This window comes from Thalassophryne amazonica, chromosome 16 (assembly GCF_902500255.1).
Source record: "Thalassophryne amazonica chromosome 16, fThaAma1.1, whole genome shotgun sequence".
NCBI lineage: Eukaryota > Metazoa > Chordata > Actinopteri > Batrachoidiformes > Batrachoididae > Thalassophryne > Thalassophryne amazonica.
Window position 1 is genome coordinate 25821124 of NC_047118.1, and position 15714 is coordinate 25836837.

At 40.3% G+C, this 15714-nt stretch overlaps 1 protein-coding gene across 1 annotated transcript; it reads right to left on the reverse strand.

The window, feature by feature from the left end:
• Positions 1-1163: 1163 nt before the first annotated feature.
• On the reverse strand, positions 1164-13990 carry LOC117528553 (amine sulfotransferase-like). The gene is made up of 6 exons (XM_034191185.1): positions 13849-13990; positions 13557-13762; positions 8147-8273; positions 7562-7656; positions 1795-1966; positions 1164-1706 (listed from the first exon to the last, which is right to left on the reverse strand). The coding sequence occupies exons 1-6, from the start codon at positions 13988-13990 to the stop codon at positions 1573-1575; spliced, it is 876 nt and encodes a 291-aa protein (XP_034047076.1). The 3' UTR covers positions 1164-1572.
• Positions 13991-15714: the final 1724 nt, after the last annotated feature.

Sequence of the window (15714 nt, forward strand, 5' to 3'; positions counted from 1 at the left end):
CGGCTTGTAGCGGCCAGTCCTGCAATCCTAAGCAATGTTATACGTACCTCAGACAGAGAGAAAAAGAGCAGAATCAGTCATCCGGAAAAACTACACCAAAGTTGTATTTCATCATATTCATACTTCATCAACAGTAAATCGACAGGAAAGCACAGAAATTACAAACAGACCCCAAATTTAGATAAAGCTGTGGCCAAGGCCTGTTCCATTGCTAATAAAATGACTTTAAAATGATAGGAAGCATAGTTCCATACTTTGCCAGTATGCTAGCCATACGAGAGGGAGAGAATGAATGCATCATTGTACATACATACATACATGGGTGATTCTTTAACTACGGGCACTATTGGCCTTGTAAATGTAATTTCCACCACACCATTGCCTTACAATATAAAGCGCCTTGGGGCAACTGTTTGTTGTGATTTGGCGCTATATATGTACATGTGCTCTGATGTCACTGTTTATCTCCATAGAAACTACCCAAACAATCTTTCATACAAACTGTTTAAAGGGACATTACATGTTGTGGTGGAAATTACGGCAATAGTGTGGGACAACTACAGTTTGTTTAAAAAAAAAAAATCACAACAGTTGTATGACATTGAATACCCCAAATATGTTTTGATTATTTTACTGATATTTTATTCCAGATATTTTAAAACATTAAAAAAAACGTTTCTTTACCATTCATTTTTATCATTGAAGATCAAAAGTCTGGGTGTGGGACAAGCACAAAACGGCAATATTTGCATATAATGATGCTGAAGAAAGGTGAAAAAGTCATCATAGACTACTAGAACAAATTTCTTAACACACTTTCATTGTAAAGATAACTATAAAAGTGTGAAATTTCCCCTTTTTTTCTGTTTTTCATACAATATGTTCAAAGGACATAACAACTGCCCGTAGTCTAAGAATCACCCACATACACACACACACACACACATATATATATATATATATATATATATATATATATATATATATATATATATATATATATATATATATATATATATATATATATATATATATATATATATATATATATATATATATATATATGTGTGTGTGTGTAACAAGGTGAAGTCCAGATGGAAAAGTTGTTCCAAGTGTTTTGGCTAGTGGGGGTTCCCCTTTTGGCTGACATGGTAGAACTCGACCTCAAGTACAAGCAATCTGGTGTTGGAACTCCACTGTGGCCATAAAGATATGTCACCTGGTCACATATATACACATACGCCTAACATAAAAATATGTTTTACAGGTAACAATTCCTGAAATAGTTTCTTGACTGTGTTATCATTATTGATTAGCTGATAGGAAACTGTTCTATCTCCCCATAATGTCAAAATTTAAGAGAGTGAAGTCACCAAACTGACCAAGAGACAATTTTTGTTCTTCGTGACAAAGATTGTTCAATTTGAGATCATTTCTGTTTTCTTACCCAACACTTGGTATTCATTCATGTTCTTTGTGACACACAAATAGTTTAAAGCTTTTACTCTGTGACAATAAAAGAAGAAACACTTTCTTCTTAATTTCTTGGCATTGAGGATACTGTCTCTCTGTTTAATGTTGCTGTGGAACCTCTGCAGAATCCCAGATGAACTTCAGAGGCAAATCACCAAGTCGTTCCTGAAGAATGCGGTCAAACCTTTCACTCTGGGCAACAGTGAAGGTGTTCTTCCAGTCGCCAATCTTACCTGAAGTGGGGGCAAGGCGGTGTGTGATATTCAACCCAGTATTTTATCAGTACTTCGTGCTACCTGACAGTTAAATATACGACAATACCTTTCCGCATGAAGCTTCCCTTCAGTCGATCTCCTGGCACAAACGTATAGTTGGCTTTTGAGTCATTCTTCATGCCCTCAAATGTTGATTTTTCAATAACTTGGTCAATAGCTGCTGCGCTGAGGTTTTTCTCGAGGAAAGTACAGATTTTACTTATGACTGCCCTCAGATCCTAAAAGGCAAGCAAAGGTAAAACTCTTAAAATTAATTATTCATATTTTTTAACAGTGAAGTTTTTGTGGGACAGACAAAGTTTATTCTATTCAAAGTGTTTCTGAAGAACACTTGGATTTAAAATTTGTTAACAGTAGGCTTTACTGAATTTTATCCTGCATTTTATGCTCTTCTGCCTCTCTCTTCTCCTTCTGCCTGGTGGCTCCATCCTCAGCATCCTTCTCCCTATATACCCTGGATCCGTCCTCTGCACATGTCCAAATCATCTCAATCTCACCTCTTTAATTTTGTCTCCAAACTGTCCCACCTGAGCTGTCCCTCTGATATGTTGATTCCTAATCATGTCCATTCTCATCACTCCCAAAGAGAATCACAACATCTTCAGCTCTGCCTCCGGTCTTTTCGTTAGTGTCACCGTCTCTAAGCCGTCCAATATAGCTGGTCTCACTACTGTCTTGTAGACTTTCTCCTTCACTCTTGCAGATATTCTTCGGTCACAAATCACTCCTGCCACCTTTCTCCACCCACTCCACCCTACCTGCACTCTCTTCATCATCTCTCTACCACACTCTCCATTACTTTGGACAGTTGACCCCAAGTATTTAAACTCAATGACTTTCACCACTTCTACTCCTTGTAACCACACTATTCCACTGGGCACCCTCTCATTCACACACATGTACTCAGTCTTGTGCCTACTGACTTTCATTCCCCTTCTTTCCAGAACATATCTCCACCTCTGCAGGCTAGACTCAGCTTTCTACTCTCACTACAGATCGCAATGTCATCTGCAAACATCATCGTCAGTGGTGGGCACAGCTAACCAAAACGTTAGCTTCGATAACAGCTAATCAGCTAACTGAAAAGTTATCTTTTATAAAGCTAAACCGATAAACCACCCAAAAATGTATCAGATGCTACAGCTAACTGATAACCCATGACTTTCAAAATTGAGTTTTAACACCATGATCACAAACCCAAACAAAAAAAATCACCACTTCTGTCTTTGTGCGCTGTGCCCCCTGCGGGAAGCTCCTGTTTACTACATATTTGATTCTACCGCACCAAAGGGAGCCTGATCACCAGGTTGTCACCAAAAAAAATCATTACTCTTTAAACGCATACAGCGGTTCCACTGTGATGCAGATGACTTGGAAAATAAAGCAGTTTTGACTTATGATTTTGATTTATAAATCAAATTATTCTGGATAGAATAACTACATTAATGACAATTCTGTCATTTTTACAAAGTTAAAATATAACACATATTTTCATTTTAAATAATGCACTTATTCTGAAGTTTTGTAACAAACACACACAGATACAAAGGGGATTATGGGTAAAATGAGCCTCCACTAACCCTGATTGGTTGACTCATTCATTCTATGTAAAAACAAACATATTAATGTGACGTGTGTGTTGGTTTACATATAAATGTGCTTTTGTAAAATATGCCATTTTTTCATATGTAAAAAAAGCCATTTGCAAAAGCCGAAAGTCAAGTTGTGATTAGACAACCGTCTGATATAACTGGTGTCAAAATGCATAGAACACTGCTATCTACTGGCACATAGAAGCTCAAACCCTAACCCATAATCCTTTGCCTGCCAGAGAGTTGCTGCATTTTAGAGAGAAAACATGACAATTGTAAATGAAGATTATACAACCAAAATAGTACATTTTTATTTATTTTCATCAACTGCAGCAACTCTCTGGCACACAAAGGATTATGAGATATCTCAATATTGAGGGTGAATACTGCCATGAACACTATTGGCCAGTAGATGGCAGTAGAGAATGTGAAAACTTGCCAAAAGAAATATTCCAAATAAATAATCTGTGTCTGCTACCTTTAATCTATGTGAAATTTAACCCTCTGTGGTCTGAGGGCATTTTTTTGACAGTTCACTCGCCTGGCATAAATGTTTTATTATTGCTGTTAATAGCTCTCCCTGCATCCCACAATCAAGTTTTATGTCTCTTTTTTCAGGACAACCTGTACTTTCAAAATATATATGCTATAGTTGTGTTTTATAAGTGTAATAAAGGTTTAGCTCACAGTGATTCCAACTGAAAATAATGGAGAAGCAACCTGAGCTTCTTCTGGCATTTTTACATAAAACAAACACAATAACATCTATAAACCGAGAGAATATATTCACGAGAGTTTTAGGCACAATATACAAAGCGTCTCAAATGCACTTCTCCTGTCATGAACTTTTACAGTACCCATAATGCACTGGGGAGTGCAGACACACCATGTCCACACTAAAACCTTTAAAATTAGTGCAATACTTTAAAAGTAAAACATATAGCTGATAATTTCACTTTATAAAACTTCAGACGTGACAATTTAAATAACTTGCCCAAAATTAGTTTGGTTAAAATTTTAACCATTAGTTAAAACTGTATGCCTCTGGATGACGTTGGTGATAGTGCCGCTTAGTTAGTATGGTGTCAAGAGAAATTATTATTATTTATTTGGGGGGCTCATTTTGGTTATCTTCTGTGACCAGCTCTCTTCTGATTATAGAGGACAGTGTGATTTCTCCTGAAACCAGCTTTTCTCTGGATACGACTGTACATCTACTACAAAACATTTAACAGGTAGGATCTAAAATCTTTAATATCAGACTTTAAAAATGTATATTAACTGTTAAAGCTTTATTCATCACCCTTACAATAATATGTTAGCAGTCTAAAAATTATCGGACCAAAATTTATCGGAAGATAACTGATCCGATGATGGTTTTCAAAGTTATTTGAAAAACTAATCCAATAATGAAAACATTAGCTTTGATAATTAGCAGATTAGCGGAACTGTGCCCACTGTCATGCTCTAGCCCTGGACCTGCCCTGAATCTGGTTTTGTCCCCCAGTCTCCGTCTGTTTCCCTCTTTGTCCTTCTGTCTGACCCTGAATGTTTATTTTCTGTTTCTTCCACTTTGGTCTTGGTTTTATGATCTGTTACACTTCAGCCATGTTAAGTTCTGTTCTAGTTTAGTCTCAGCTTTTTATTTAGTCATACTGTGTTATCACATTAGGTTTTGAGGATTATGTCACACATCAGCCACCTATTGAGTTCTGTTCTAGTTTAGTCTTTGTCTTATTTTCTGGTTATTCAGTAACTCTGTTTTCAGCACATTAGTCCCTCAGGTTTTTCTGTACACTCCTGCCACATGTTGAGTTCTTCTCTAGTTTTGATCCAGCCTTTAATTTTCTGTTCTGTTTCTGCCTTTCCATTTGTTGATTCTGTTTCTCAGTTTGGGACTTTAGGAATTGTTTAACATTTGTTCTGTGGCATTCCTCTCCTTGCTGCTTTTGTCTGACACGCCCACCTGTCACTCCACTCTTGTCTCACTCATCCACGCCTTCTTTCCTGCACCTGCATCTCATCACGCCATGATTATCCTCTGCTTTTAAACCCCTTGTCTTCCACCACTCACTGCTAGTTCATTGTGCATATTGCCTCGTTCCAAGCCTCTCGTGTTTTCTGCCATAGCCTGTTTTTCTTGCCGTGTGTGACCTTCGCCTGTTTTGACCTTGCCTTTTGCCTGAGCCAGTTAACCTGCTTCTCTGTGCCTGAACCCTGCTCCGTTTTTTTTGCCTCCTCTGATACACCTGTTTGCCCGTGCTGGAACTCTGCTCGTTACTGACCACTCCGCCGCCTCACAACTGTCTGTACCTCCGCCTGCCTGCTTGTGACCCTGTGTATAGACCAGAGCCTGTTTTTTGAATTAAACCTTTTTCTAAATCCGTCCTGAGCCATGAGTCTGCATTTGTGTCCACCTGCCTGTCGTGCCAAGTCCTCACAGTTCCTGGCACCCACCACTGATCATAGTCCATGAAGACTCCTGTCTGATCTCATCTGTCAACCTATCTATCACCACTGCAAACAACAAAGGACTCAGAGTTGATCCTTGATGTAATCCCACCTCCACCTTGAATGAGTCCCTCATTCCTACTGAGCATCTCACCGCTGTCACATAGGGCTGTGCGATATGAGTTCAAATTCATATTGCAGTATAAATTGAATATATATCGTGATAGTGTTTCTGTATGGGTCATATAGTTCCTTAACAAAGATAAATTGATTAAAAAAATAATATTAATGTAACAAGGTAATATTAAATAATAATTGAGTGTCTGTCTCTCTGATTAAATATGCAATTTTGGGCATTGGAATGAGCTCATTGTGTCATTCCTGCTTCTGTCCAGTAGGAGGCAGTGTTAGTTTGTCTGCCTGTGGTGGCATTTTGTCCAGAAAGTCCTGAGAGACCCCACCACGTGGGTTGATGATCCTGATTGGTTTATGTCATGGGTTTCCACCAATGATAAAACGGAAGGCAGGTTTGTCACAGACTGTTTACTGTGGCTTTCTGCAAATATGCACAACAAATATGACCATAAAATTCCCTAAAAAACATCTCAGAAATTATTCATTATAATTCATGTTATAGTAGGGCTATTAACAGAATTTAAATACTGGTAGAGCTTGAAGTGTGCACATTTAAAACACACAAATGGAGACGTGAGTCTGGTGAATTTAATGGGACAACGCTTAATTCCGCCATGTGATTTACGTGACCAAATTATGTCAGGTGACTCCAGAGGCTTAAAATAGCTTATAACGTTACACTTTTACAAAGAGAAGTTTAATCTATCTATCTAGCTAATCTTCCCAATTTTCACTGATGAGCACCCATGGCGGTTGGTGTTAACCCATGCATTGCCCAAACAGATGGAAATTCAATTTGTACTCTGCATGGTTGTGAAATAAATAAATAAATGGTAAATAGAGTGCATTTATATTGCACTTTTCCATCTGCATCAGATGCTCAAAGCGCTTTACAAATAATGCCTCACATTCAGCCCGATGTCAGGCTGCTGCCACACAAGGTGCCCACTACACACCAGGAGCAATAGAGGATTAAAGGCCTTGCCCAAGGGACCTCAGTGATTTTCCAGTCAGGCTGGGATTTGAACTGAGGATCATCTGGTGTCAAGCTCAACACCTTAAGCAATAGGCCATCACCCCCACCCATCATCAGCATAATGGTGGGTGGGGGTGGGGGTGCATGTGATTAGAATGCAGATGCATTTTCATTAAACTTAATTTTAAAAAAATTACACATTGGAAGACATATTAATAAATCAAAAGGCTTCTGTTCTCAGAGTTCAAAGCCTGCTCCCCAAAAAAGCAAAAGTAGCTACACAAAGAAAAATAAGATACAAAAAAAAAAAACAAACAAACAGAGCTAATGAGGTGAAGCTCAAGTTTGAAATATTCAAGTTTGCATTGTCTTTTCCACACAAGATGCCTTTCTTGTTGCAACCCTCGTCATTTATTCGGGCTTGACATCGGGGTGAATGTGAGGCATTATTGTAAAGCGCTTTGAGTGTCTAATGCAGATGGAAAAGCGCTATATAAATGCAGTCCATTTACCATTTAAATTTACCATTTGCTTCGGACAGACACTCAGAGTGTACTGGCTGCACAACCCATGTGGCTCAGTTAATATTATCATTATTGTTAATAATAATGAAAATAACAATAATAATAATAAACAGAAACATGAAAAAACTCTCTTACCAAAACCATCTCCTCATAGGTCAAGAAGAGGATGTTGTACTCGTCTTTAGTTGCGTGCCACTGTCTGATGTGATCAAACCAGGATCCTGTTATAACTATAACATGTCAAAAACAGTTCAGTTGCATAAATTTTAACAACATCGGGAAGATGATTTTCAGCCTGCAAATAGTATCACGTTGTCTTAGTTCTGTGAGCATGCTGCTGTGCTTCATGGTGGGTCACTGACACTCAAACAAAGTAGGATTCAAACCAGTACCTTCCTATAACCTTGCAGACGTGAACAGCTCTGTCAGGCATTAATTTGGAATTTTAAGTGAGCAAAATAAAGGTGGTTCTGTATCGATCTGATGCATCAAAGTTTGTGGATTCTTTAGTGTTCATTCCTATACTGTATTTTACAGAGTCAGAAGCCTCCAAATATAATTACTCTACACATTATACAATAATATACAGTAACTGTCACCACACACAACAAACACAATCATGAATCACTGTTGCTGGCACTTTTTCTGCCCCCCCCCATAAGTGTTTGATTATTTGCTGTTTTAAAATTCTTATCACTGCAGTTTACATGGTCACCTCACCGTTTCCATCTAAATACTGCTTCAAAAAGGTGTCTAAGCTTGTTGGGGTCTCCAGGTCAACCGCTATCTGACAGAAGTGGTAGAAAGATGTGACGATGTCCTTTGGGTTTCTCATCACATACACAATCTGTACACAAGGAAAATAACACACACACACAGAGAGAAAGAGAGAGAAAACTGTTTCTGATCCATAAAAATTCAGACAATGACAAGGTTTTGAAGTTAGCTGTATATTGATGATGTCAAAGTCCAACCCCTCGTCTGTGTTGTGCTGCGAAGAAAAAATAAATAAATAAAAAATATATGCTGCAACGGTTTTGTGCAGGCGGTAACACAGCAGCTTTCCACAGCAGCTGCTGTGAAAATAAAAAATAAAAATTATATGCCACCCACGGGAATCGAACTTGCACTTTCCAAAAGCTCTAAATACCAGCCAGAAACTTTACCACTGAGCTACCATCACTATCCTGTAAAAGGTGTGGGAAACTGCCTGATATCAAGAAGGACATGGATGTATTTAAAAAAATAAAACCACACACCATATAAAAACACCGCTTTTTATTGAATCCCTCTTATCAAGTGGACAATACAAATATGAGCCATCTGTTCCTCTGTAGATGACCCATGGTCACTCACATACAGTCATAAAATGACATGAATGGATCAATGCACGCTTATCATGTCCACATCTGTTGGCGGCGTGTCCAGCCAGGGCTGCAAATGTCCTGCCTGACATGTGTCTTGTGGACTGCACATCGCAGGACAGACACTGCATCATGTGGAACAGAACTCACGTGGGTGATGTTCCAGTCCACTGCATGTTATGATCTGATGGTCCGTTTCACCTGCAGTACCCTGTCAATGTGCTTGCTGTGGGCACACTCACGGCAGCCTGTCACCACAGTGATATATGTTTTTATTTATGTCCATGTGAGGACATCAAGCAGACACATGTCCGTCACAGTGACCAGTTGTTAGTTCATGTCCGTCCAAACAGTACGTGTTGTCCAGCCGTGACATCCAGATCCACAGATCTCCACAGCTGCTTCTGTCGGTGGACACACCTCCTGTCAGTTCAGCGGACACACCAACGTGTCACTGTGTCTGTTTGCAAAGCCACACTCATGGAGCACTTGGACAAATTTCACATGCAGCTCGACAGTGATCGTCTACTGACTGTTGTCGTGTTCACAGTGCAAATGGCCACACATTTTCTAAGTGCCAAACAAGCGGTGTTAGATGTTCGTGTGTGTCAGCTGGAATTTGGCCGACATGAGAGGGTTCTATGGGTTCGCATAGCCCACACTCTGTCTTTCAGCTGCTGATGTGCGCAAATATTTATAGCAACAGGTGTACGAGATGTTGGAGGCAGCTACGATTTTACATGTTTTACACACGATTCCTGCTTCGTTTGCACTTTATGTGCAATTTGACCAAATTTGCACGATGTGTGAAGGGGCCCTGAAGCAAACCCATGTACAAATGTCTCTTGATCAACCCTGGATGTAGAATTCCACCATCCCATCGAGGAATCAACCAAGAGACAATCATCCTCGCCACAGAGGGATTGCCACAGCGATTGATGATCGAAGTAAATGATGATGACCTCACAGTTGAGACTTTTAGGTTTAATTTTAATGTATTTCTTTTATTAATAGTAATGAAAAATCCAAAATACTTATAGAAACAGGTGTGCATGTGTTGACATTCACCCACATGCACTCTTAGTGCCAATATAAATTTCCAAGAATGATTTGTCCCTGTTTTAAGGGTTAAAACCCCATAACCTGGTAAAAGCAAATAAGACAGCATGCTGTATATTCATTAAAATCTGAGCTACTCGTACATTACTTGTCTCGTGCCTGTTCAAAGCTGCGCTGATGGGCATGACCAAAATATTTCAACTTTATTTTACCAATAAACAGAAACAATTATTATTTATTCCCTTTGATAACCCATCGAGTGGAAACCCCTCCCCTTACAGTACCTCCTGTGACCCAGTGTCCAGTTCAGAGTACACCATAACAACAACAAGAATAAAGTTATTCAATAACTCATTCCTTTCCTGAAACCACTTATTCCAGTTAAAGGTGTGTCTATTTGTGTGTGTGGTGGTGGTGGTGGTGGGGGGGGGTGTGTGTGTGTGTGTGTGTGTGTGCCTATCACAGGGTTCATTGTGCAGGCTACTATTCCCTGACTTTCCTTACGCACCATTCGTTGTACAGGTCCTTGATTGAACAAAGCTCACATCTACTGATGAGTTGAGCTGTTACAGTGTCCCATGCCATGCACCGAAGCATCTAGTCAGGATGCTGTCTAGTGTGCCTCTGCAGAAGGCCCTCAGGGTGTCTTAGATTGCAGTCTGAAGGACACAGCTGCCATCCAAAAATCCCAGCAGTGACCTTGAAGCATGACTTGCCAAGGTGGACATTTCTGGGTTGGCCAGTAGCTTCAATGCCTGAATTTACCAGCACACCATTCTGCCCATGGTTTTGTGGTCTCTGCTAATTTATGATGTTCCTGTGTTAACTGTGCAAGCTCTGGAAAAGACAACCAGCAGCTATCTGCAAATGTGTCTTGGTTTGCCAAGGAGCTTGAGTAGTACTGCTCTGTATGGACCCATCAACCTGAAGTTTCCCTTCAGTGGCCTCTCAGAAGAATCTGTGGTGATATGAAGGCAGTATAAAGACTCCAGGGACCCAAAAGTAGTAGCAGCTGGTACTGAAGTCTGCACTGAAAGTAGAGTGCTGCCAGAAAGTTGCTCAACATTGAGGCACCTGCATGCTGGATTTTGGACAGAGAAATGTATCACATGGTGTCACATGTTCAGTCAATTTCAATTTTTTCAATTTATTTTCATTTATATAGCACCAAATCACAACAGAGTTGCCCCAAGGTGCTTCACACAAGTAAGGTCTAACCTTACTAACCCCCAGAGCAACAGTGATAAGAAAAAACTCCCTGTAGGAAGAAACCTCAAGCAGACCAGACTCAAAGGGGTGATCCTCTGCTTGGGCAATGCTCCAGACATAAATTACAGAAAAATACACAAAATGAATATACAGGACATGCTGTTGGTGCACAGGACAGGAGGGTCTCCAGCACAAATGCCAAACCCATCTCTGGATGGAGCTGCACCTTAAAGAGAGAGAAAAAAACAGAATCAGCCATCAGAAAGACAAAAAATACAGTATAATTTGTCAGCATTAAACAACAAGAAAAACAGGAAATACTAAGGTTATCACCGGCCACTAGCCCCGAGCTTCACAAAAAGACCCAGAATTTAGGTAAAGTTGAGGCGGCGGCACGCTCTGTTTCCTAATAAAATTAACTAAAAGAGTAAAAAGCGCAGAACTATACTATGCCAGTATGCTAGCCATAGGAAAGGGAAAATAAGTGCGTCTTAAGTCTGGACTTGAAAATCTCCACAGAATCTGACTGTTTTATTGATGCAGGGAGATCATTCCACAGAACAGGGGCATGATAAGAGAAAACTCTATGACCCGCAGACTTCTTATTCACCCTAGGGGCACAAAGTAGTCCTGCACCCTGAGAATGCAAAGCCCGGGCCGGTACATAAGGTTTAATTAGGTCAGCTATGTAGGGAGGTGCCAGTCCATGAACAATTTTATAGACTAGTAGCAGAACCTTAAAATCTGATCTCACTGGGACAGGAAGCCAGTGAAGAGATGCCAAAATGGGTGTAATGTGGTCTAACTTTCTGCTTTGTGTCAAAAGTCTGGCTGCAGCATTTTGACCCAACTGGAGAGCCCTAATGCTGGACTGCGGTAAACCAGAATATAGAACATTGCAGTAGTCCAATCTAGAAGAGATAAACACATGGATCAGGGTCTCAGCATCAGCCATAGACAGGATGGGATGAATCTTCGCTATATTTCACAGGTGAAAGAAAGCAGTCCTCATAATATTTCTAATGTGGAGGTCAAAGGACAATGTAGGATCAAAAATTACCCCAAGGTTCCTCACTTTGTCAGTGTGATATATGACACACGAGCCTCGGCTAAGTGTTAACTGGTCAAATTGATGCCGATGTCTCACTGGACCAAGAACCATCATTTCAGTCTTATCAGAGTTTAAAAGTAGGAAGTTTCTAGACATCTAACTTCTCACTGATGCAAGGTAATCTTCTATGGATTTTATGTGAATAAGATTACCAGCAGTTATCGGCATGTATAACTGAGTATCATCATCATAGCAGTGAAAGGTAATCCCAAAATGCCGCTATATGTGTCCAAGGGGTGTTATATAAAGGGAGAAAAGCAGGGGGCCTAAGACGGACCCCTGTGGAACCCCAAATTTCATGTCACTAAGGTTAGAGGTAGTGTTACTGTACAAAACACAGTGAGAACGACTGGTTAAGTATGATGTCAACCATGCAAGGGCACTCCCAGTAATCCCAAAATGATTTTCCAGCCTGTCAAGTAGAATATGATGACCCACAGTATCAAACACAGTACTGAGATCTAACAGCACCAGAACCAAATTTCAATCTGATATTCCCTCGTAATGCAAGCGATCCTCCTCATTTTATTAACTACTCATTTGATAAAGTAATTCCGGCGGTACCCAAAGATCCTACAAGAGACCTATTATCATCCAGTTGTCACCTTTAGTCACTGGTTAGCTTCAAAGTCTTGCAACAATACAGTAAGACAGGAAGCACCTGGGGGCCGAAAGACATGGACCTTCATTCTCCTTCAAAGATATTGGCATTACCACACACCTCTGTCCAGAGACCTCATGAACTCCATACGCTCTTCCTAAGCAACTCTTAATCTCAAAGGCCAATGTTCCACAGACATGAAGGGACCCTGCTGAGGTAAGTGATGCCTGAATCTTAGACTTCATCATGGACAATCACAAACCCAGATACTCTGATTCCTCACTCAGCTTCTCAAGTGCTGCAATCAGAGAATCCATTGAGTCCACCAAGATCACATCATTGTCTATGAAGCTGAGGTCAGTTAACTTTTCCTCTAAACCAAAGCTCCTTCCAGGAGTACAGCATACTGAAATGTATTTCTTTTTCTTTTTTTTGATCTCTTTATTTTTTTTTTTCTTGCATTGGTTGATTTTAAACACTGTATTTCTACTACTCTTGACATAACTGTTGAGTTCACTTCTTCAGGATTTGTTAATCATTATCTGCTTAAAGTACTTTAACCTTGTTTAGAATGTAGCAGACTGAGCACCCTGATTGAGTAACTATGGGCTAAAGTGTTTGGAAATCAGATTCCCCCTCCCACACACCCCCAGGAATCGTTCTGACCATTTTGGTTTTCTAAATTATAAAGTCTATAAACACAATGGTTCCACTGGGTTTTGGGTGAACTGATGCACAGCACCATTAGTCACTGACAAAAAAAAAGGGCATTCATAGAACACTAACCTTTGCCTTCTTGTCCTTCAGTCCTGGAGGCATGAGGGCTGGGATGAGGTGAGAAGTGAAGAGTCTTGGTGACGGCCGTAGAGAGTAGTCTTCATGACCCTCCGTGTACTCCAGCCACGGCATCTGCTCCCAGTTGTTTGAGTATTCATTCAGACCTCCTGCTAAGTCACAGATGGAGATGATGATCTGTTGACTCCATATAGTACCTGTTTGTGGGGACAAAATTAAAGCTCTGTGACATCATAAACATAACCCGATTGCTCAAACAATCCCGAAGAGTCGTCACACTCACCTGATTTTGGATAAGTAACGACAAATATGTCACTGTCCAGAATTTTAAAGGTCTGGAGTGAATCAATGTACTCTGCAGTTACCCCAGACTTCAAAAAGATGTGGTTCTTGTATCTGCAGAGATAATTATCGATTGGTTCCATTTTGTTCTCAGTCATGCAAAAGAAAGTGTTTATGCAGCTTGCAGCTATTAGGGTCCAGAAACTGGACTTTGGCCTGTATGTCATGTTTACCAGCCACTTTAAAAATCATTGTCACGCACTAAGTGAATGCTTGCACACACCGCCACCAAGCGCAGGCATGACCCACAGAAAGGTTATTGAATTATATGAATCAGAATCAGATCAGAATGAGAATCAAATTTATTGCCAAGTAAGTTCTCACATACAAGGAATAGATCTTGTGTTGTTGGTGCACACACAACATAAGAAAAACAAAAGGAAAAAAAATAGTTCTGTAAGAAGTAAAAGATCAAATCATCAAAAGGCAAGACTATGTTCAGTGTTACATACAGTGGGAAAAATAGTATTTGACCCCCTGTCAGTTTTGCAGATTTTCCCACCTACAAAGAAAGTAGAGGTCTGTAATTTTTATCGTAGGTACACTTCAACTGTGAGAGACAGAATCTAAAAAAAATCCAGTAAATCACAATGTATGATTTTTTAAATAATTTATTTGTATGTTACTGCTGCAAATAAGTATTTGAACACCTACCAACCAGCAAGAATTCTGGCTCACACAGACCTGTTCATTTTTCTTTAAGAAGCCCTCTTATTCTGCACTCTTTACCTGTATTAATTGCACCTGTTTGAACTTGTTACCTGTATAAAAGACACCTGTTCACACACACAATCAATCACACTCCAACCTGTCCACCATAGCCAAGATCAAAGAGCTGTCTAAGGACACCAGGGACAAAACTGTAGACCTGCACAAGGCTGGGATGGACTACAGGACAACAGGCAAGCAGCTTGGTAGAAGACAACTGTTATGATTATTTATTAGAAAGTGGAAGAAACACAAGATGACTGTCAGTCTCTCTCGGTCTGGGATTCCATGCAAGATCTCACTTTGTGGGGTAAGGATGATTCTGAGAAAGCTCAGAACTACACAGGAGGACCTGGTCAATGACCTGAAGAGAGCTGGGACCACAGTCACAAAGATTACATTAGTAACACATGATGCTGTCATGGTTTAAAATCGTGCAGGGCAGCAAGGTCCCCCTGTTCAAGCCAGCACATGTCCAGGCCCGTTTGAAGTTCACCAGTGACCATCTGGATGATCCAGATGAGGCATGGGAGAAGGCCATATGGTCAGATGAGACCAAAATAGAGCTTTTTGGAATCAACTCCACTTACCATGTTTAGAGGATAAGAACAACCCCAAGAAAACCATCCCAACCGTGAAGCATGGGGGTGGAAACATCATACTCTGGGGGTGCTCTTCTGCAAAGGGGACAGGACGACTACACCATATTGAAGGAAGGATGGATGGGGTCATGTATTGTGAGATTTTGGCAAACTATCTCCTTCTCTCAGTAAGAGCATTGAAGATGGGTCATGGCTGGGTCTTCCAGCATGACAATGACCCCAAACACACAGCCAGGACAACTAAGGAGGGGCTCCGTAAGAAGCATTTCAAGGTCCTGGAGTGGCCTGGCCAGTCTCCAGACCTGATCTCAATAGAAAATCTTTGGAGGGAGCTGAAACTCCAAACCTGAAAGATTTGGAGAAGATCTGTATGGAGGAGTGGACCAAAATCCCTGTTGCAGTGTGTGAAAACTTGGTCAAGAACTACAGGAATCATCTGACCTCTGTAATGGCAGACAAATGTTTTGTACCAATTGTTAAACTCTGTTTTTCTAGGG